General features: G+C 57.2%; 2 protein-coding genes across 2 annotated transcripts in view; one reads left to right on the forward strand and one right to left on the reverse strand.

Annotated features, from left to right (window-relative positions):
* Positions 1-113: 113 nt before the first annotated feature.
* THRA (thyroid hormone receptor alpha) lies at positions 114-22005 on the reverse strand. Its single transcript, XM_061174949.1, has 9 exons — positions 21799-22005; positions 10961-11308; positions 8028-8095; positions 7378-7478; positions 5321-5468; positions 4504-4709; positions 3360-3506; positions 2564-2822; positions 114-1941 (listed from the first exon to the last, which is right to left on the reverse strand). The coding sequence occupies exons 2-9, from the start codon at positions 11011-11013 to the stop codon at positions 1691-1693; spliced, it is 1233 nt and encodes a 410-aa protein (XP_061030932.1). The 5' UTR covers positions 11014-11308; positions 21799-22005; the 3' UTR covers positions 114-1690.
* The window catches only part of MED24 (mediator complex subunit 24), a 32438-nt gene continuing 30457 nt past the window's right edge, over positions 21491-23471 (forward strand). The window contains exon 1 of the mRNA XM_061174943.1: positions 21491-21617. The gene's annotated coding sequence lies outside the window, so the exon portion shown is untranslated. The remainder of the gene's footprint in view (positions 21618-23471) is intronic.

Genomic DNA, 23471 nt, shown 5'->3' on the forward strand with positions numbered 1-23471 from the left:
CATTCCCCATGGCTTCCGGGGGCATCTGTGTCCACCCATCCATCCCTGCCGACATGCAGCCCTGAGCCCAGGGCCCTCTGGTCTGCTCCGTCCCTCCCCCACCCTCCCCTCCCCCCACCCTCAGAGGGCTACCTCCTCCCTCCCTCTCTCCCCTGCGGAGTGGGCGATAGCCAAAGGGAGGAGGAGGAGGGCAGCTCACCCAAGTGCAGACCAACAGAGCACTCCTCACCAGGAGGGTGGGAGGTGGCTCAAGCCAAAGTCCCTGAATTAGAGAAAAGAAGAGGGGAAAGGGGCTCCAGGGGCACAGGGGCGGCTGGCCTAAAGAGCTTCAAAGAAAAAAGGAGGCGCACCAGCCACCCCCTCCCCCAGGGCTTCGACTAAGTGCCATTTATCTAAGCACCCCCATTCCGGTGCCTGCCTGCCCAGAGTCTGGGATAGTGCATCGAGTGGGAGTGGAAAGGAGGAGGGCAGGGGTTAGAGAGAGCCCAGCAGACAGATGGAAACAGGGGCCTATGGGGGTGGAGGCTCTGGGAGAAGCTCACGCACACCCCCCCCACCCCCCAGGGCAGCAGCATCTGGATCGTAGCTAATACTGCAGGATGTGAGGAGGGCGGGACCTTGAGCCACAGTTTTTCCTGTGTGGGTGCCACGATGCGGAAGGAGCTGGGGGGGGGCACAGGGAGAGGCCCCTGGGGCTGGGCACTTGAAAGGGGAGCTGTGCGGGCAGCAGGGCAGGCTGGTGAGGGGCCAGTTGGCATCCAGCGTGAGAGGTAGATGGAACTCAGCGGGCACGAGTGGCAGAGAGCAGAGGGAGTACTGGCGCGGGGGGGTGCCAAAGGGGCACAGAGGGAGGGGCAAGGCAAGGGGGCGTGGCCAGGACCCTGTTGTATCAACTCACAGCTCTGATCGGCAGCCCTACCCCTGGGGACCTGGTGTGGGGGGCAGTTCTCTCTGATTTGGGGGGAGGAGGGGCAGCTCTCAAAGTGCTTGGGGGTTGGGGGGGTCCTCCCCTCTGGCCAGCCTCAGTTAATAACTTAATATCATCTCTCTATCAATCGCTCGCTCTCTCTTTTTTCTCTTTTTTTCCTCTGTCTAGTACTTCTTCATTTATCTTCTCTCCGTGCCTGGTTTCCAAAGTGCAGTTAGAATGACTGTAATTTTTAACCTCCAGGGGAGGAGCCAAGCCAAGCCTTTCTTTGCACCCAGGCATCTGGGGAAGCAGAGAGGCCCTTAGCCTGGAGGGGGAACCTAGGCCAAGAGACTGGGCGGGGGGCTCTCTCTTGTGTGTGTGTAGGGGGGGTGAGTTGAGGGCATCTTCCCCCATCCCACATTCCTCCATCCCCTACGGTCAAGATGGCTTGTCCCCTCTTAGCTCTCCCTCCCTTCTCCTACCTTCTCGGAGGACGGGGTCCTGGGAACTGCAGGACACGGTCCCCCCCCCGACCCCCGACCCCCCCCCCCACCTCCCACACTGTCCTTTTCATAGCAAGTTCATTTGTTTGCCCTGCCCCAGGGCTGGAGGTTCTGAGGAGGGACGGGGCAATGCGGGGGGGTGTGTGGGGAGCTGAATCTATCCGAGGACGAGAGGGAGGAGAGAAGAGGTGTGGGGGTCTCCCTCAGCCCCCAGCTCTGCCCCTTCTCTCCAGGCTCCTCCCCACCAGCTCCGCACACCCTCTGGCCGCCTGAGGCTTTAGACTTCCTGATCCTCAAAGACCTCGAGGAAGAGTGGGGGGAAGAGTTCGGTGGGGCACTCGACTTTCATGTGGAGGAAGCGGCTGGCGTGGCAGGCCCCGATCATGCGGAGGTCAGTCACCTTCATCAGCAGCTTGGGCCAGAAGTGCGGAATGTTGTGTTTGCGGTGGTTGACGTAGTGCTCGAACGCCAGCAGGTACGCCTCCTGACTCTTCTCGATCTTGTCCACACACAGCAGGCCCGAGCGGTCTGGGGGAAGGAGGGGCAGGCGGGTGAGTGGGCGGAGGGGGGCAGAGGCGTAGAGGCTGGGGGAGAGGGAAGAAAAACACGTTCTGGGCAAGTGTAGGGGCAACCACAGGGCAGAGGGAGGGGACCAGGGGGTGGAGGGGCAGGTAAAGAGGACAGAGGGCAAGAGGTAGGCCTGGAAAGAGAGGAGACCTGGAGACAGGGCAGGACTAGTGGGCAGAGAGATGGGGGGGGGAAGAGCAATACAGAGGGCGTTAGGGGCAAGAAAGGGGTACTGAGAACAGAGGAGGGATGGGGGAGAGAAGGTGGATGGGAACAGAGTGGGGGATGGGGAACAAAGGGGTCTGGGGGAGACAGAGAGCAGGTGGGGGGCAGAGAGAACAAATGAAGCCAGGATAGGAGTAGGGGAGGGACTGGACGGTAAGAGATGGGCCTGGATATCAGAATGGAGGGGGGATGGGTGACAGAGCAGGGGACCGGGGACAGAGGATGGGCCTGGGGACAGAGAGGTAGCTTTGTGGAGCAGAGAGACCATGGGGTTAAAGAAGGAGCATGACAGGCCCAGGGCCCAGCCAAACTCTGGGCCCCTGGAAGCTCCCGAGCCCTCCCAGCCAGGCCTCGGTACCTGTTGACATTAGCAGCACAGCCTGCAGCAGAGCCACTTCCGTGTCATCCAAGTTAAAGGCAGAGAGTGACTTGCCCAGTTCAAAGATGGCATCGGAGACGACACCCAGGCCGCCATTCTTGAGCTGCTCCCGCTTGACAGCCATCTCCCCGCTCAGTGTCAGGGTGTCGCTCTCGGGGTCATAGCGGACAGCCGCCCGCAGGGACATGATCTCCATGCAGCACCCCTTCAGGAGGATGATCTGGTCTTCGCAAGGCAGCTGCAGAACCACAGGGACACTCAGCAGGCCCCTCCCCATGAGCATCCCCCACGGGTGCCCCCTGGGAGCCGCAAGACCACCACCAGCCAGGAACGTGTGCTCTGAACAGCTCCCTTGCAATGAGCGATGGATCTGCCCTGTTTCATTAAGCCTCCCAACCATGCCTCTGAGTTAGGTCCCGTCAGTGCCTCCATGCCCACCGCAGATGAGCGAAGGGAGGTATAGGGAGTTAGGCCACGTGGCCAAGGAGAACTTCCAGAGTCAGGATGGCTGCGTAGACTTCGGGGGAGACAGGAAGGGAAGGGCTGGGGAGGCTGGGCCCGTGGAGCCTGTTGGTTCTTTAGGGATCAGCTTACCCTGTGCGTGTGCGTGCGTGCGTGCGTGTGTGTGTGTGTGTGTTGGGTGTGTTGACCTACAGGAATTGCTCCCCATCCAGAGAGCTTCAGATGAGCACGAGCTGGGACTGGGTGACCTGGGGAGCAGCCCGAGGTTTCCCTCCAGCGTGGCACCATGTCTCTCCTCCCATCTGCCACTCACCTCAGAGAACATGGGCAGTTTTTTGGCAAAGTCCACCACGCGGGTGATGGCCGGGGTGATGATCTTGGTAAACTCGCTGAAGGCCTCAAGGTCCACCTTGTCTCCGTCCGGCATGGAGACGATGGGTGACTGGCCAATGTCATCCGGCTAGAGGGAGAGATGGGGGTCAGCTGGGGCTGCAGACCCCTTTCAACCTCTCACCGAGGCTCCCTGCCCACCAGGGGGAGCTCCAAGGCAGCTTGGCGAAGCGGGGCCACTAGCACCTGGGGGCAGTTTTGTCCCAACCCAGGGCTAAGGCTTCTCCCATCTTGGGGCAGAGAATACACCAGCGCCAGAGCTCCAAGTTGGCTAATAATCACAAGGATCATAACAGCAGTAGAGGTAATGTCATAACAATAGAAGCTAGATTTACTGAATATTTAACATGTAACTAGGCATTAAGCCATGTGTTTTACACATACTATCTCATTTAATCCTCACCACGACTTATCACCATTAGTTGATGTTATACGTATCATCATTTCACAGATGAGGAAACTGAGACAGACTGCAGCTAAGTAATAAGCCCAAGGTCATGTGACTAGTAAGTGGTAGAAGCAGGATTGGAACCCGGGCAGTCTGACCCCCGACAGTTACACACACATGTGCTTGGTATCAGAGCCAGAGCGTACTGTTCCACCCGTTGACACACTCCACCAGGAGTTTTCTGCCTTCCCCACCATACACAACCAACTATCCATCTCCTCCCAAGCTGACCATTTACTTGGCACTCCGTTTTGCCAGGGCCTAAAACAATGCCCAGCACCCAAGAGGTCCCCCAAAATACTGTTACATGACTGCGTCCTCACCCTTCCTCCCAGTCACTGTGGGCAGGAAAAAGAGGAGAGCTCACCTCCGTTCACTGGAAATTCGATGAGGAGGGCAAGGCCCTGCCCTCATGGAGCTCCCAGTCAGATGGAAAAGGCAGGACCCTGATAGCAGCGACACATACACAGGTGTACGAATCAGCACTGTCAAGTTGCGGAGACTATCAGCCTCGGGTCAGACTAAACTAAGAAGGCTTTCTAGAGGAGGCAGGACTCTGAGTTCACTCTCCTCTCCTGGCTACCTGGCTGCCGCTCCCCCGGGCTCCCTCTCTCCTTACCAGGAATTTCCGCCTCTGTTTCCAATGGCTGCCCTGGGCATTTGTGCTGCGATGGGCCTCCGTGGCAACGTGGATCAGGTCCCACTCTTCGGGAGTGGGCTCTGGTCGCTGCTGCAGTGATCGGATCATCTCCTCCTTCCGCCGCCGCTCCCGGTTCTGTTCAATCAGCTTGCGTTTGGCCACCCGCTTCGAATCATCTAGAACCACTGTCAACAACAGACAGACATGATGCCCTTTGCATGGCACACTCCGTAACCCACTCAGAAACTACTCTTCCCAGTAGGCCAAGAGAGGCTAAGTGACTTCCCAAATCACCTAGCAGTCGGGTGGCACAACCTGGGTCGTGAATGATCGCTGGGACCACATCAACTCCGATTTGGGCTGACCCAGAGGAGCACCGTGTTCTGATCTAAAGGGTCATGGTGACAGTAGTTACTAGAAGACTGTGCCATCCAGTCCCTAGCTAATGAAAAATGCCCTCTCTCACCCAGAAGTGGGGTGCCTTCTCTAGTAGTCAGAGACACTGTGCTATGGGTGGGGGGTACTCAGGACTTATTTCGACCCAACAACTCTAAGGCCCTGGAGTGGTGAAAGGCAGGTAGGCACTGAGGCCCATGCCCAGAGCCCAGAGAGGGATCCTGTTTCCTTTTCTTCAGGGATGAGGGCAGCAGGGACCGAGATTCTGAACATTCATTCTGCCACCAGCCTGACCCAGACTGTCCCTCTGCCCTGTGGGTACCTGGAAGGGAGCTGCCATGTCTGAACGCACCCCCCCCCCCACAGCTGCCTGGCCCGCTTCCCCCACCCGTCCCCTTACAGTCCATGGCCATGCCCACAGCGATGCACTTCTTGAAGCGGCACAGCTGGCACTGATTGCGGGTGATCTTGTCAATGACACAACAGCTGTCATATTTGCACGAGTAGGTGGGGTGGAGGTTCTTCTGGATTGTGCGGCGAAAGAAGCCCTGGAGTTGGGGGAGGGCAGGGAGACGGAGCATGTTGTGATCACAATCTTCCCTTCCTGAATCAACAGTGCAGTTCTCTGGGGTGGGGGGGGCGGGCTGGGGAACTAGTGAGGGAACCTGGCATCCTCTCGACACAGCAAGCCCCGCATCACTGGGCTCTGCCAGGACTTAGAAATACACATCCTCAGCCCCCCCAGCTGCCTAGGGGCTGGGGTACATGGGTAGTGGTGGTGGCAGAGTTAAGGATGGTGACCGCAGTTAGGAGATTTGAGCCTGGGATGGTGTGAGGTGCTAAGAGGCCTGAAGGAATAGCCGCTTTGGACACCAATTAATACCTGATTTTCCATCTTGTTAAACGACTCTAAAAACAACACTGGCCCCAAAACCATTCTCATATATGCTGCCTGTTGCCCATGCAGGTGGAATTCATGAAATGGGGGGCGGGGGGTCAAAAAGTCAAGAAAAGGCATTGGGTATGAACTCTACTAGCATGAAGAGAATATTTTCAATTTTGTATAGAGAGTTTAGTCTTTGCTTTAAAGGAAAAACCTCAAGACTCAAGATGGCAGTAATAACATGAAGAGCTAATGTCTGTTGCATACTTACTATGTGTCGGGCACTTATAAGCCTTTTCTTTCCTGTATCATCACATTTAACGCTCATGTCAACCCCATGAGGTAGGAACTGTTATTATCTCCATTTTGCTGACTAAGAAACTGCAGCTTGGAGAGATTAAGCACTTTGCTCAAAGTCATATGGCTAAATGGGCAGCAGAGACTCAGAACTGGACCTGAGGTATAAGACACAAGGTCTGAGCTCTCAGATTTTGGGGTGCAATTAAAATCACCTTGGGTAGCCATCAAAAATACAGACTCTTGGGCCTCACGCTAGACCTACAACATCAGGCTCTCTAGGAGTGGGAAGGCATCTCTGTCCTTTCGGGATGCCCCGCTGGGACTCAGATGTCCTTGAGGGTGAGGTTCCTTGTTGCATATTACACTGCTGGCATTGCTTGCAGGAACAATGCTAGGGGACTCTATATCCCTGGTGGTCTTGGTCTGATTGACACCAGGAAAGAGAGGAACTTGAAGCCTTGACATATTCTTAAAGCCTTCTGTTTCTTGAAAGGTCTTACATTGTCAGGAAGTGATGATCCTGGAAAAACCATGTAGGCTGAAATGTCCAAAGTGAGATCTAATTAAGCCTCCCCAAGTCATAGACCCCCTCTGCCCAGGGAGACTCTGCCATCCTCTTCTCTGGGCTCTGCCATGCCCCCCAGCACTGGTTCTCACCCTTTCAGGTGCAGTGGAAGCGATCCAAGGCAGATTCCACCACAAAAGAATCTGATTGAGTAGGGTTGGGATGAGGCCTTGGGATCTGCACTTAACAAGTACTGCAGGTGGTCCAGGAACTACATTTTGACAAACACTGATGTTGCTTTTAACTGATGCCAGTCTTTCTCTGGTAGGCTGTGAGCAACTTGAGGGAAGGGCATATACTGCACATGTCACACTTAATACATTGAATGGATGGATGAAAGCAGACATTTATTGAGTGCTTCTTTTGTACTTGGCACTGTTTTAAGTACTCTATGTGCATTATCTCATTTTATTCTTCTAGCAACTCTATGAAGTAGGTAGTATGTTTATCCCCATTTTATAGATGAAGAAACTGAGGCTCAGAGAGATTAGGCATCTTACCTATGAGTGGCAGAGCAGGGATTATGAATGAACAAATGAATGAATGAATGAATGAATACGAGAAGAGAAATGATGATATAACAGGTGGGCTTTAGGTTACATGTTTATAGAGCTGTCTGCTGTGCCAGGTGCTGAGGGACTTAAAGGGAATGTGATGGGGGGGTGGCGTTCAGGTGGTGGGGGAGGGGCAGGAGCTGGCTGGTCCATACCTTGCAGCCCTCACAAGTGATGCAGCGGTAGTGATAACCGGTTGCCTTGTCCCCACACACGACACACTGCTCGTCTTTGTCCAGGTAACTAGGGATATACCCTGGGAGGGAGGAAGGGAGGCAGGCAGGCAGGCATGGCTTGGGTCCCCAGCAGAGAGGCTCCTACACTTTCTCCATCCCCCAGCTTTTCCTTCCTGGCCCATCCCCTAGCCCAGCCTCCCTGAAGGGTTCTCTGTCTCCAGGTATAATCCTGGAGACACATCAGAGGTCACCTTGTCCATCCCCTTCCCTAAGAATATGGAGAATCCAGTTCTTCTGACTGCCCCATTCAGGGCTTTTCTCTTGCTGCATGCCAGGGGCAGGGGATACGGGAGAAGGAGAAGCAAATGTCAGAGTGGCTCATCTTGGGGACCTCGGGCAAGGGGGATATGGGGGAAGGGAAGAGGCCCTTCCTGACCTAATCCATCCTCAAAGGCTGGAGCGTACCCCACATCATCCCTCTCACCCCAGACAAGTCCATCCCACACTCTCCAGGAGGCTCTCCCCGTGGAACACAGGAACTGCTGGTATAGGCCCAGGCCCTGGAAGTGCCCTGGCCTGGTTCTGTCGGGTTGAGGGTGGGAAGGAAGGGCACACGCAGCCAGGCTCACCTGACATGCTGGTTTTCAGGGAACATTGGCCGTTCTTTCTTTTTCGCTTTCCATCTGGTGACCTGGCACTGGATGGGGGCAAAGTGGGCCGAATCAGAGAGCAGTCCTTGGGCAGCCCCCCTTCTCATCCAATAGGCTGAAGTCATCCCCCAGGCCTGACTCCCTCCTTCTTGTGTCCTCATCCTACCTCCCACCCCCAGGTCAACTGACAAAACTGAGAAGGGTCTAGCTATCTGGAAGCTTTGGGGCGAGAGATAAAGGGCTTGGCTGGGGCACAAGCATGTTCTAGGGCCCCAACATACACACACACACACACACACACACACACACACACACACACACACGAGCACGCTCATAATCTATAAGATAGCCACATATTTAAGCCTTCAGTACATGACACGTATGCAGAAAGAATCTTCAGGACATGCTTAAAGCTATATAACCTTTAGAATACACACAAACATGTGCAACATAAGACCAGCACACACGAACAACTATGCTGCCTTCAGTATAAACCCAAGCACGGTAAATAAGCAGCAGGCTCTACTATCTATATCTATGCAACTTTCAAGGCTTTCTCAAATGTGTTATATGACCTCTAGAATATGCCCACATGTTACACAACCCTCTAGATGGGCACCTAATAATACCATGCCCCTCCCCCAAGTGAACATGTGACTTGATTTCCAGGTCATGCACACATGCTAAATAACCACAGTGGGACTTCCCTGGTGGCGCAGTGGTTAGGAGTCTGCCTGCCAACGCAGGGGACACGGGTTCGAGCCCTGGTCCGGGAAGATCCCACATGCCGTGGAGCAACTAAGCCCATGTACCACAACTACTGAGCCTGCGCTCTAGAGCCCGCGAGCCACAACTACGGAAGCCCGCGTGCCCGCCACAGCTACTGAGCCCACGTGCCGCAACTACTGAAGCCCGCACACTGCAAATACTGAGCCCGCGTGCTACAACTACTGAAGCCCACGCGCCTAGAGCCCGCGCTCTGCAACAAGAGAAGCCACCGCAATGAGAAGTCCACGCACCGCGACGAAGGGTAGCCCCCGCTCGCCACAACTAGAGAAAGCCCACGCGCAGCAAAGAAGACCCAACACCAGCCAAAAATTAAAAAATAAAAATAAAAATAAAATAAATAACCACAGTGGACCACTAGAACCTAGACCCAAGAATATGAGAAAAGGATGGGACTCCCAGAGCTGCCCAGTCCATGACCTCCCTTTAACAGAGCAGCAAACCTAGGCCCCACTTGTGCCTGGTGACACTGTGGCTGGAGTCAGAGCCAGGACAAGGACCCTGGGCCCCTCCAAGTAAGGTATCAGCAACCCTCAGCCACTGCACACATATGTTGCCAGCCTCTCCACATACATGTTACATAACCTCGGCACACACAGGTTACATAAGCTTTCTACATGCATGCACGGATTGTATAACCTCCCACACCCACCCTGTGTGTGGCATGTTGCAGGGTCCTCCCCCCCCCCCACCCGCCTGGGGCCTGATGCGGCTCCCAACACACTGACACAGTGACCTTGGCCAGGGTCACAGCCACAGACAACTCTATGTTCCACACGCCCTGGGGATTACCCCTGTCTGATGTCTACAACAGTTCGAGGGTCGGATCTCCCTCCTGCCTCTGGAGGGGTGGGTGTGGCGGGAACTCCCCGGCCACCTAGGCCCCAGTCGAGCTGGCAGTCTTCAGCAATTAACTAGACTCACAGCCTCTGGGTGCAGTCCCAGGGACAGCCACAAGGTGGCGCAGGGACATGGGGGAGGGGAGGCAGACAGGGGAGGGGCTGCAGTCCTGGGGGACCAGGAACTGGCATTCCCGCCTTTCTCAGAGTTAGCAGCAGACTTTCCCAGACCCACAGAAGTCTGGGCAGGGAAGTACAGAGGCTGTAAGTGAGAGCTACGCAATGACAGGCTAAATCTTTTTCAGAGCCCCCTGGGGTGGGGATTGCGGGGGGGGGGGATACCCCCATTGCCCTACCCAGCTGCCAGCCCCATCCACTTCCTCTACCCCTCCAGGGACCCAGTCTTGGGCCCCAGGGCTTTGCTGGGCCAGGCCTCCGGCCTCCTGGCTCAGGATCTGGTCTCCTAGGCAACGGCCACACTACTCCCCAGAGCACCCCCTCCCCCACCCTCTCCCTGGCCATAGGCACAGGCTGTACCCAGCTCCCAGGGCACCACGCCAACTGAGACTGAGCTCTGTGCCACTTGGAGCCGATGGGAGAGGCAGAGACCCTCTGGGCTCCTGAAGCACAATGCAGATCATAGGTAACCCATCCCTAGTTGTGTGTGCAGGGCTGATGCCTCCTCCACGTGGGAGCAAAACCTTCATAGCTGGCATTCACTTTCACTTCCTGGGAGGAGCCCCATGGCAATGCCCGCCCTTGCCCATGAACAAGGAAGAGCTTGTGAGGCTCCCAATAGGTTCCAAATATAAGCGTGAGCTGTGACCAACAGCTACTGGTGCATGTGCCCTGAAATGTCATGTCACATGCACCATGGCTTCTGGACCACACGCTGGTGGTCAGAAGTGAACAAGCTGGTAGGGAGAGGAGGGAAATGTCAAGGCTTGGATTCCACATGCTCAGGTGAGGGTGGCTGAGGGGACACTGGGGGGCATTTGAGACTCCCAGCACTGTCAAGGGAGGGGCCACGTGCCTGCTGCCTGTAATTACTCTGCTCTGCATCACCTCCCGCCTTCAAAATGGGCATCTTTTCATTGAGGTGCCTAATTCCCTGCTGCATGGGAACATGACCTCATCTCCTGGGCAAAGGTAGGCAGCAGGCTTGCTGGCCTCATGCCCATCCCCCCAGAGGTGCTTAAAAGGCCCAAGCTCCACTCTCTCGGGCCCAGCCAGGTGACCCTTCCTGTTGCCTAGGAGTTGGCACGACCTAGTTGCCAGACCCATTACCTGTTCTCCTCTGGGTCTGACCCACACTCCACCTTGCTTGGCTTCTGTTCCATTCACTTTAATTCCATCCAGGATGCCCTCCAGCACGCCAAGAGACTGGGGTGGGCACACTGGCCCCCCCGGCACGCCCACAGGCCGCCCACCCCCCGCCACCCAGGCCCTAGGGCCCAGCACCCATGGTGCCCGTCTCAGCACTTGGCCTTTCACACCATGCCCTGCGCCCCAAGGGGGGCGGGCGGTGAGAGGGGCCAGGGAGTGGCAGGTAGTGGGGTTGGGGGGGAAGCCGGGTCTGTGGGGGGGTCCTGGGCTGGGGGAGTAGCTTCGGAATCTTGTCCTGTCCGGAGGTCCCTGCAGAGAGAGGAAAGAGGCAGGGATAAGGCGGCGCCATGGTGGGGCTAGGTGAATAGGATTCCTTTGGTGCCAACATTTTGGGGCTCATAACGAGGTCGTGGTAGTCATGGAGGGCAGGCACAGGGAGAGGACCAGGACAACCCTTCAGATCAACAGACAGCAGCCAAGACTGGAGATCCACATCCTGATCCCCAGACATGGAAAGGGATGGAGGGAAAGAATGAGGTCATCCATGTACCTCGTCTCAGTCCTCACATTCAATCAAGTGCCTGGCCCTTAATATGCGTCTATTAAACATCAGCTGTTGCTACCACCCCCCAGTTTCCCTAAAACTCATCAGTATTACAGGGCAAGAGGCCACCAGAGATGAGCAGCTTCAGCCCAGGCATGGGGGCTACTGGTGAAGGAAGTGTGGTTTGTGGGGTCAGCATGCAGGGATCCTGAATGCCCACATGGGTGCCTTCATGGAGAGGGACATTGAAAATAGTAGGGAGCCCACCTCCCCGGCTGCTGGCGCACTTATGACTCCCCAATCCCGGCCCCCCAAGGAGCTTCCCATACAAGGTCCCAAATCACACTTCCCAGTCTGAGGACCAGACTTCCCAGTTGGTTTAGCTGAGCTGCCACCCACCAGGATGGCAAGAGGAGGGGAAAGGAAACTAACTCGCGTTAATGGAATAGAGAATATAGGCCCTCTGGTATCAGAACTTCACAGGTGAGGAAACAAAGCCTCAGAAAGCTTGACCATTCACTCGAGTTGGCTCAGCTAGTAAGCAGCCTGCCTCCAATGCTTGCCTTGTCCTGCGACCTGGGGTCTAGGGCAGTGCCAACCTGGGCCAACCATTCCCCCCACGCTGCTCCGCTGACCCCAGACTGCAGACCTGAGGCTCCGTGTCTGCACACACAAGGCAGGTGTGGGCACGTGAGAGGGGACAAAAGGTGCAGCTCTCCGCACACAACCTCCATCGAGTGGCTGCTGCACCAGAGTCCTTGCCCCTGGGCCCCCCGGCCCCACCCCCAGGAACTGATAAGGAGCCAGGGTGGGAGGGGAAAGGAGAGATAAGTCAGGCCATTGGGCAGGGTAGGACAGGGCTGGACCATGGGACACGGCCTCTGCACTCAGGCAAGTCCCCATCCTGGGGAGCAGGGCAGTAGTACAGAAGGGTGGCCTACTCTGCTTTCGATGCCCCTGCAGACCAGAACTGGGCACTGGGGGCTGGACAGGAGACATGGGGTGGAGGGGTGCGAGCAGGGAGCCTTAGCCCAGGGAGCCGTCAAGAAAGTAGGTCAAGTTTTTCTTGGCTTGCGGAGAAATTCCTGTTATAAATTTATAATGGCGTAGCCAGCCCTAAGGGGTGGAGATGGGGGGAGAAAGAGTGGGTGGGGATGCCCAGGGCCTGGGCATAGGGGCCTGCTGCGCTCAGCCAGAGCAGTGAGGGGCTGGGGGCCGAGGCAGGCGTGGGCCTTGGGCTGGACAATAGAGGGCTATTTTCTGTCGCCTCTGTTTCCACTTCTATCTGTGCCCAGTGAAGCTTCCTTTGGTCTGTCTGTCTGCATCTGAATGTCTCTCTCTCTCTCTCTCTCTCTCTGGGTCTGGGTGTCTCCCTGTCTCCCCCTCCCCCCAAGACTGTGCCTCGGTGCTTGGCACACCCTGGCTGCGGTGCTGCCCCCGCCCGTCTCCTGCCCACCTGGCATACTGCCACCACTTGTTTACAGAAGCTGGAAAAATCCACTCGCCAGCCTGAGGCCCGAGTGCCCCCGGGGAGGGGAGGAGGCAGGCACAGGAGTGGGCATGCTGAGAGAGGGGCAGCCCTGCGAGCAGGCCCTGGAGGCAGGTGAAGGGAACCGGGGTGTGTGGGAATGGGTATCAGCGGCTATGGGCCAGACAAGGCAGGGAGCACCGGTGGCAGCGCATGGCATGCGCAGCTCCTGCCCCAGGCCATAGCTCTGGAGGACCCCTCCCCCCGACTTCTGCCACTGCCAGTTGCTACAGGGCACACCTGGGGCAGTGCCAACCTAAGCCACCATGTTTATTTTCCCTTCCCCCGACCCAGACTGGCCTTAACTCCAAATGTGGCTGGGCACTGCCAAGGGCTTGCACGTGCCTGCTGCAGGGGGTGGAGGGAGGAGGCCCCCACTCTGCCCCACCTCTATGCTGAGCCGAATGGTGCCTGATGCCGCCCAGGCTCCACTGAGCCCCTGGTAGTGGGCAGAGAAGCAAGGTCCTGCCCTCACTGCTTAGGGCACCCTTGCCTGGCACCTAGCAAGAGGTTGGAACCCCTGGGGAGTCCTTGTCATCTCTCTGGGGACATACCTGGGCCTCTGAGGCGACAGAGCAGGCAGAGGGCCCAGCATGCGGGGAGGCACATAGCACATGAGCCTGTGTTAGCTGTGGGCAGAAAAAAGTCAGCAGGGCAGGGGGGCGGGGCAGAGATACCCATGCTGAAGGGCAGCCTCTCTCCCCTCCTCCTGGAGTCCTGCTCAATTCCCCCAGTGCCTGCCTGGCACATCCCCTGCAGAGGAAGAGGCTCAGCATCCCCCCAAGAGGCAGAGGGCTGGAGCTATGGGGCTCTGAGACTAGGCTGGACAGCCGGCAGGCAAGGCCCACCTGTTGGCTGGCCTGGCCACCCACTCCCTCTTTGTCAGATAAGAGATGCCTGGTGGCAGAGTGGGCAAGGTGCCCGCGGAGGGGGAAGCATTTCATTAAGCTTAAGTGCTTCTGCAATGGGGGGACTGAGACAAGAGGCCAATGCGGCATCCATGGGCACCATGCCATGTTCCCGCTGCTGGACTGTCCCACTCCGCAGTCCTGTGGACCCAAGGGACTCCCCGGAAGGACTCCTAGGGCTGCCAGAGGGGACCCTCTGCCCCAGAATCCAGCCCCAAATTCTGTGCCCACCACTCTCCTGAGTGTCTGCTCTTGGCTTTGGTCCCACCTGTCAGGGCCCGTGAACTTTGTCCTTAATGCTCTAAGGAAAGCCCAGCCCTCCTCCTTGCCAACCACAGAGGGAAAGACTCACATATAGAGAGGGGGGCTGAGAAAATGGGAGAAAGAGAAGAAGCAGAGGGGTGAAAGGGACGATGGGGGAAGAGGGGAAAAAGGATGAGGAGGGGCAAGAACAAAGAGATGGGCAGGGGTGGGGGTAGAGGCAGGGATGACAATGAAGTCAAGGGAGAGGAAGAAAGGCAGCAAGGAGATGGGAGTGGAGAGAGAAGGGTGAGGGAGAGAGGAGGACAGAGAAGGGAAGGAGAGACAAAGGCAGAAAGGTAACAAAGAAAGATGGGTGGGGGGGTGCTTCATGCCCCGCCTAAGTCCCACCTCATGGAGGCTGGGGGGAGGGGAGAAGAGAAATGGTTTCCACGGTGACAGCTGGTTCTTGGTGGCCTGGCATGTGGGCTATTAATAGTGCTGTGGGGAGATTCACACCTCCCTCTCCCCTTCCCCTTTGCCTGCTGCTAGGGTGGGGGGAGGTACTTCTCCCCCACTCCCAATTATCTGGCACTGATGCCCTGACTCCACACCATGGGGGCCAAGAAGGGTGGCCAGGTGGCCACTGTAGCCCAAACACACACACACACACACACACACACGCGCGCGGGCATGCACAGGCAAACACAGGCATCTGTGTGCAGACGCTGCTGCCTGTGCCAGCGTGGGCTCCCATGGACAGCCACAAACACCAACAGCCCCGGGAGTCTGGAGATGGTGGAGGCTGCGGCAGCAACAAAGGCACCCAGGTTGAGGGGCAGATGCCTCTCAGGGCTGGGACCTCTTCCTCCTCTCCCAGATCCACCCCCCCCCCCCCCCCCCGTTCTATTCTCAGGTATGGACTGAAGGGGACTGCCCCACCCAACTCCCTGTTATCCTAGTGCCAGGAGAGAGAGGAGGAGTGAAGGCGGGAAGGGAGGTACTATTTGGCAGGTGTGACATGGCAGAGGAGTACACAGACACAGGCACCAGCTTGGCAAGCGCGGCGGGGTTGGGGGGGCGGGGCGTGAGTGGGCAGGGGGTGAGGCAGCACTCTTTGGTGGGCTCTCTCGGGGCCCCGCATGAGATGGGATTCTGGAGCTTAAGGGCAGTGACCCTTAAGTCTGATCTCCTAGCCACTGTGGGGCCTTGGAGGCTAGAGAATGGGAGATGGGGTTGGGGGATATAATATAAGGGGGAGATAGGTTACTTAAACAAAAGGATCCTCTCCTCCAAAAGAATATAACAGGAAATTCCCCCCTGCAGGTCACAGACAGAAAGACATAAACAGTAGCCTTGACTTGGGCCAGATGCCCAGTATTAACATCAAAGACTGTGCTTCCCGCCCAACCCCACCATAACCTCACCCACCTGCTGCTCTCCTGTCCCTCCTCCCATCCCAGGCCAGCTCCAGTCAGGCATTAAGGTGGGCACCCAAGTCTAGGGCTCACCTCCATCCTCCCCACGCCTACTGACAATGGTTGTGCCCACATCCATGCTCAAGAGCTCAGCCCGTTCCCTGTCAACCCACAGAACTTCGTGCCCCCTGCCCCAGTTCCCCCCAGAAATGGAGGGGGAGATCCAAATAGCCAAGAAGGCAGAGTTAGGAGCACCCCCAAGCTGGACATACTCTCCCTGCCCTCCCCCCAGCAGCCAGCGGGTAATCGGAGCTGGGAGGTGGGGCAGCTGAAGGCTGGAGGCATGAATGTCACAGGGCCAAGGCGCTCACTGCAGATGGCATCAGGGGCACAGGGCTTGGGGTCCTCCCTTCCCCACTCCCCTCTTCCAAGGAGGAGGCTTCAGAGAGGAGTCTGCAAGCCCTGGGGAGCACGCCCAGGAGGGAAGGGAATGGTGGAGGGGAAAAGAAAAGCAGGGATGTTCTCCCAGGCACCCCAGAGAGGCGGGAGATAGCCCCCACCCAAGCAGAACTGGCCGAGGTGGGGAGGCGGGGGAGACGGACAGGGGAGACGGACGAAGAGAGAAGGGAGGAGAGAGAAGCCGGGAGAGGGAGGGAGGGAATGGGGAGAGAGAGATGGAGGAGGAGTGGGGGAGAGAGCGAGAGATTGAAAATTGTGTGTGTGTGTGTGAGTGAGAGAGAGAGAGAGAGTGAGAGAGAGAGAGAGAGAGGGAGAGAGAGGAGCGCATACGAGTGAGCAAGGGAGAGAGAGCAGGCGAGAGCGAGCAAGTAAATGCAGCTGAGTCTCCCGCACACACACGGACACGTGCAGACACACACACTCACCCCGCATGCGCAGAGCCTCGGGCTCCGGGTACCCCATTCCAGCAGATATTCAGAGCCCTCCCCAGCCCACACATGCACAAAACACGCATACATGGATTGCGCGCACAACACACCCACTCACTGATGTGTACAAAGACACTGATAGCCACCAAAGCCTCAGGTCTCAGTCCCCTTCCCTCGCCCACGCCCCACGCGCCTGGGTAAAAGAGAAAATGAAACAGGCAGCTAAGGCTCTAGGAGCCAAGAGCTCATCTCTTCCTTACAAGAGGAAGAGAGGAGGAAGAAGAGGGCTGGGGGCTGGGTCCAATCACACTGCCCTTTGCCACTGCTGGAGGTGTGGCTGTGCCTTTGGCCCTAAAGTTTAACCCCAGTCCCCAGTGCTGGGTGCCCACCTCCAAAGCAGGGGACCAAGGATAGCATTTTCTGGGCACCAGTAAGTTCCATCTTGCTCCCCTTGTCTACCCAGAGAACTTCTGACCCCTCCCTCTGGACCACCTCACACAATGGCATGCAAGCGGGAGGTCCCCTTTGGTGCCCCAGCCTTGGCCTGCCAGGGAGGAAGGCAGGCAACACCATATGCCTGAAAACCACATGCTCCCCTCCCTCCACCAGCCCCAGATGTCTCTGTGAGAGACTGAGAACTGTCTCTGGTTCCAAGCAGCGCGTGTATCCGCACCCTGGAGCGTTCCAGGCCTTGGGAAGAGAGGAGAATCCACAGGCGTTGTTTGCCGTGCCAGGATGCAATACCGACTGACCACAGGTGTCATCCCACATTATGTTATTTACCCTCACTCTGAGTGAGGTGGGCATCATTGCCTCCAGATTATGAAAACCTAGGCCCAGAGTCAGCAACTGGCAAATGGTGAAAACCCAGCCTCCAACTCCCAGCCAGTGCTCTTCCCACCATGGTCACGCTTGCCTCCCTCCCCAAGAGGCACAAAAGTCCCCCAAGCACCTTTACAGCCATGAGAACCAGGGTTGAGATTAGCCCCCTACTCCAGAGGCTCCCCACTGGCCCACCACAAGGCATATCCCCACCACTGTGCTGGGGGAGCTGCATAAAAGGGATTTGGGGGAGAGAGGAGTCTTATCACCAGATGCACAGAGGAAAGGTGGCAACCCAGGACAGACCCTGGATCTCGAGGTGCCACGCCTAACACCCTCCTTATTCACTGCCACCATCCTCCACACTAATGCCCCCTCCATGCAGGGGTGGGGAATCTGTCAGCCAGGGCTGGGTCCTGGTTGATTGATCAATGGTAGGTAGCTGAGATGCTGGGTCCCCAGGAGAGAGGAAGGGTGCCGTACTCTACTCATAAGAAAGGAGCGGGGTTGTGGAGAGAGCTTGCTTTCCTTGTTTTTTCTCTCCCCCATTCCCAGTGCTCTCAGACTTGTCCTAACCAGAGATGCAGTGATGCCCAAACATTCATGCATTTGCCCCTAACTGGGGAGGTGTGTCCCAGGCTGAGACATCAAGAGCTCCTTTTAAGAAGCAGCTAAAAGGTGAGGATCAGAGGAAGGCAAGGCAGAGGGGCTCCAGGCTGCATAAACTCATGGGGGAGAGAGAGGGGACATGGAGGATGAGGAGGCTGGAGATTAGGGACCCACTATCCCTACCACCCCTCATCCCCATCCCATCCCTGTGATGTCTAGGAGATCCAATTCTCCACCAAGCTTCTCCAAGAAGTGACCTACAGACTTCCTCGTTGTAACAGCTAACACATACAGTGCTTGTTATGCACCAGGCACTTTTTAAAGCATTTTATATATTCTGACTCCTCTAATCCTCAAAAAGCTGAATGAGGTAGGTATTATCATACTCAATTCACAGACAAGGCAAGGGAGAGGTTAAATCGCTTGCCCAGGATTATACAATCCACAAGTGGCAGAGCTGGGATTCAAATCCAGGCAATCTAGCTCCAAAAAAAAAAAAAAAAAAAATATATATATATATATATATATATATATATATATATATATATATATATATATATATATATATATATATCTCCCTGCTTTTAACCATTACAGCATATCACCTGGTAGAGGAACAACATCTTGTTCTTTCATCCAGCTATGTGTTCCCTGTGACCCAGCCTCAGTTTCCCTTTCAGTAGCAGCCATGGATTCTCTATGGTAGAATCCCTACCAGTGTCTCCTCATCCATGGTCTAGGCCACAGCTAGAGGGGAGCATGGCCAGAAATGGTAGACGCCCCCTGCTCAAACTCCCTCTCTGGAAGACTTGCCCATTCTGCCACTCTGGGCTGGAGGGCCAGCCCATGGGAGAGGGCCTCACACAGCCCCACACAAAGTCTGGGCAGCTGTACCCTCAGAACCAGGCTCTGAGGCTGGGCAAAGCAGACACAGCTGTTGGGCATCTCTGAGGTGGGTCTCAGCTGCCAGGGGTGTGGAGAAAGGCCATTGTGAGTCCTGCCAAAGACCCAGCTCAGCTGGGTCCTGCCAACTCCTGCCACTGCCCCTGGGGGGCGATTATTTTCCAGCGGGTCAGTGTGGAGGGAGCCTCCTCACCGGCCTGTTTGGGAGCTAGCTAGCCATGGCCTGCACACCCAGACCTTCCACCCAGCTGGTGTCCCCTGGCTGAGCCTGCCAGCCTGAGAGGTCAGCATGGGCAGTGGCCGACCCCCTTTCCTTCTCCCCCCCACTCCCAGCCCCCCAAACTCGCTGGCCGCAGCTGCAGTACTGAGGAAGCGCAGGATGTCCTGAGCAGCCAGCTGAGCCCCCTGCCCCCCACCCCAACCTCCCGCTGACCCCAGAGGCAGGGCAGGCGGGCCGAGGGGCGGGGTTTGAGTATTAACAACTGGAGAAGAATGAAGAACATCACCACCAGTTCCCAGCTCTGAGAAAGGAGGCTGTGGCAGAAACGGAGACCAGAACAGGGGTCGACGGGGGCAGGGACAGGTGAGAGTTACAGACTAGCAGAGAAACGAGGAGGGAGGAGACACAGCGGAGACAGAGCATTGGAGCGAAATTCCAAGTCAAAAATACACATCACTCACCCAGACACTCACCAGCATACTGCCTCCTACAGGAGGCTTCCAAGTTTAGACAGGAGGGCAGAGGTGGGAAAAGGGGCCAGACTCACGGTGGGAGGCAGGAACTCAGCTGGGGGCCCGTGAGCATCCCCAGGAATGGCTCAGACAAACAACCCCAGCAGGGGCAGCTAGGTTCCTTATTTGCTTTTGGGGTGGGGATAGAGGCTGCTTCCTAGGAGCCAGGTCTCCCCAAGACCCCCCTCCCCCCAGCAGCCAGGATCATCCCAGCTCCTGAAGTCACTGAACACTGCTTCAGGTCCATGACTCGGCCCTCTAGAACTCCCCTACCCACTACTCTCTTTGCTCTAATTTCTCTGTCCCTCAAAAAAAAAGAACCTCAAAAAAGAAGACAGGAGGAAGCTTGAGGGGAAAGTCTATGACTGTGTGTGCATCTAGGGGTGTGCCTGACTGCACAACTACACTGTGTGCGTCCAGAGTTGTAGACCTGTGACTGTGCGGTCCTGAGCCTTGTAAATGCCTTCTGCACCTGAGTCCCTGGGACTGTGTGCAAATGAGTGTACCTGTGTCCGGAGTTCCCACAGTCAATCAATTAACAAATATTTACAGAGCACTTCCTATGCTAGGCTCTGGGTGGGATCCAGAGCAATTCCAGAGATTCTCCCAGGTCTCAAGGAGCTCACCATCTGGGGGAGGGGGGGGGGTGACAAGCGAAAGAGACGGAAAATGTTATCGTGAATGCATGCCTTACACCATTATGGGAGCAGGGGTTTTGTGGTATACAGAACCTCAGAGAGCCACAGTAAGAGTCCAGGAAAATACTTGTTGCTAAGCTGTGTATCCATGTGTTGATGTGTAACTGCATTTGCGTTTGACTGAGTGACAGTGACTGTTACGGCAAGGAGATGATGCCTGTGTGACTGGGCTCATGCGAGCACGTGTGTGCCTGTGAGTGACAGGGTCTTTTGTAATGTGCGGCTGTGTGCAATTGCTCTGTGTTCATGCAAGCGTGCGATAGTGACTTTTTCTGTGTGGGTGACAGCGACTCCTCCTTGTTGTGTGTGACAGCATCTCCTTGTGACCCTGTGCATGGGTATGTGCATGGGTTGGTCTCCCTGCTCTTAGTCTCCCGTGGGTGTGTCCCACCCCTCTGAGCTCCCCTGTGCAGCGGCAGCCAGCCTCTTCCCTTGTCCCCATGTGGGTGTGTCCAGCAGCTCCTGTCCTTGAATCCGCCTGTGTGTCCCTGGGTGTGCATGTGGCTGTCTATGTGGGCATATCTGTGTGTCTGCATGTCACGTTTGCTTCCCCCCTCATCTTGGACAACAGCCCCCTTCATCCCTTCCCCCTCCTGGGGCCAGAGCCAGTACTGAGAGGGAGGTGGGCTCCCATCTCACTGACTTTCCTTCTGCGACCTCCACCCCTGGAAACGCGTGGTTCTCTCCACTGCCCCTATCATCCCCCACCCCGCAGGCTTTTCCTTCACACTGGACTAGGGAGGGCCCCAGGCAGAGAAGGGGCACCAGAGACACGTTGCAAGGGGAGGGAAACGGGTGGCACACACAACACGGGTCCATTCCTCCCTCTCTTCCCTAACCGCCCTAGCTTGCAACTCCCCTAATCACCTAGGCACCCTCAGATACACCCCCCACCCCGCACACACACCCCCCCCCCACCACCAGCCGCGTTTTTGCAATTAGGAGTGTTGCAACCAGAGAGCCATGTTCAATTGGGGAGGCGGGTGAAGGGTGGGGGACTTCCTCCTCCCGGGGCCAGTGCAAGCCCACCCCCCACCCCACTCCTACCGCCCTCCGCAGCTGGAGGCAGCTTTGCAAAGGCCACTCGGCCTCGGCCTGGGAGGCTAGGGGTGGGAGCTGGGGGGGCAGGCCTCCGGCGCACCGTAAACAAACCGCGGCGCGGCGGGCGGGGGAGCTCCGGCGGCCGGCAGCGGGGCCGGGCCCGGGAATGCGCAGCGGACGGGCCGGACAGAGGCCGGGCGGGCCCTCGAGGGGGAGGCCCGGACGCCATCTCCGCCGGCGAACTCCGGGGCCCACCGACCTCCCAGCAACGCCTCTCTTCCCCAGGGCGTAAGTTGCAAGCTCCCGGCCAGTGACAGGGTCACCGGGGCGTCCGGGAAAGCTGAGGCTGGCAGCGGGTACCCCTCAGGCGCCCCAGCCCGCCAGGGAGCTGGCCAGAGAGCCCCGCGGCTTTGCATAATCAATCGCGAGGCATTTGCATATTAATGCCCCCTCGCTCCCTCCCCCTTACCTCGGCGTGGCGCGCTGGACCGGGCTGGGCAGCGACGCGGGGGTCTCAGCGCCCCGTGCCGGGGGCGTCCATGGGGGGCCGGTGGGGCCCGGGCCGCCCGCCTCCTGCGCCCGGGTGTGAGTGCGAGTGAGCGCGGGGGGGCGGGGGGCGAGTGTGGCGGCCCCGCGGCTCCTCCGGCAGAGGCGGCGGCCGCGCTTGGCTCCTCCCTCCCCCGCCCCGCTCTGGCTGGGGCTCGGGCTCTGCGCGCCCGGCCGGCTCTCGGCTGCTCCCTGCAGGCCGCCTAGCCGCCGCCGCCGCCGGCCTCCGCCTCCCGCCCCCCGCCGCGCCCCGGGACCCCGGCCAGCCGCCCGGCCGCCCCTCGGCTGCCTCTGCCCCCGCCCCGCCCGCACTTGCCCGCCCCACTCCAGGCGTCTCCGGCGGGAGTGGTACTTGGTGACATATTTTGGAAGAGATGTCATTTAGAAAATAGCCTTCCCTTGCTGGAAGAATTGCAGGGTTGGGGGAGATGCACCACGGGGATGGAGAAGGGCTTATCGGCGAGCCGCCTGCACCTTAGAAGTCGGGGGGAAAGTCTAAATACCAAACCCCAGGAGGTTTAGAGTTTGTTTTGAGTTCGGGTCCCTTCTCTGCCAGTAACTCACTGTGTGACCTTGAACAAATCACCACCGCTCTAGGTGGCAGAGCTTCCTCAACCTTAAAATTCGAGGATTGTGCACGGTTACCCCTGAGGTCCTTTTAACTTCAATCATCCTATGTTTTTAATCCTTTTGGAGGTATGCTTCCCCATTACCTCCCTTGCAGGCTCATTTCTAACATCATTACCTGATCCACTGCCTCCTCTTTCAAATGTCACCCTCCTCCAGTATAGGCTTTTTCTATTCACTGTCACCAGTCATTTCCTCAACAATCTGGTCCTCTTGCTGAGCTGGGGAGGGGGTAAGGCTTGCCCTACCCCGTCAACTCTCAGCTTCACAGAGGTGGGTTTTCCTCCCATGTTTGCTCCCCCCACCCAATCCAAATGTACAGGGCCAGTCTAAGGAGGAGGGTGGGCTGTGTAAAAATGGATCCCCTTCCCCAAAGGAGAGGTCTCCATCATGCCAGCCCCACCCCTCATGCACACACACACACACACACACACACACACACGTGCATTCATTGACATAAAACCAACCCAGTGACGCCAGATCCTTTCATCCCAGGATCTCCCAGCGCCAGGCAGAGCCCTAATTACCCCAGCACCCCCTCCCCGACCCCGCCGGTTCACCTGCTGTCATTAGCTCAGTTTTTACCAGCGGGGGCCATAGCCTTCCCACGGCTCCCAGGGCGGGGCCCTGTCTCCATGGTCTGCTCTTGGAGAGGTGTGTGTGTGTGTGTGTGTGTGTGTGTGTGTGTGTGTGTGTGTATGTGTGTGTGTATGTGTGTGTGTTAAGGGGAGCTGTTCTACCAGTCGCCCAGTTTGTACTGAATCACTTGTCAAATGTGGGGTTCTGACCAACAGCCTATCTGAATTGGGCTGCCCTCGCTCTTCTTAGTCTCAGCCACCTGCATCCTCAGCTCTGTTGGAGCCACTTCTTTTAGGGGGTATTGGGGTTTGCAATGCATGGGGGAGGGGAGGGTGACTCTCTTGGGACCCCCTGGAATCAAGGGGATGACAAAGGCAGTTGGGATGAAAC

This window comes from Eubalaena glacialis, chromosome 19, assembly GCF_028564815.1.
Source record: "Eubalaena glacialis isolate mEubGla1 chromosome 19, mEubGla1.1.hap2.+ XY, whole genome shotgun sequence".
NCBI classification, from domain to species: Eukaryota; Metazoa; Chordata; class Mammalia; order Artiodactyla; family Balaenidae; genus Eubalaena; species Eubalaena glacialis.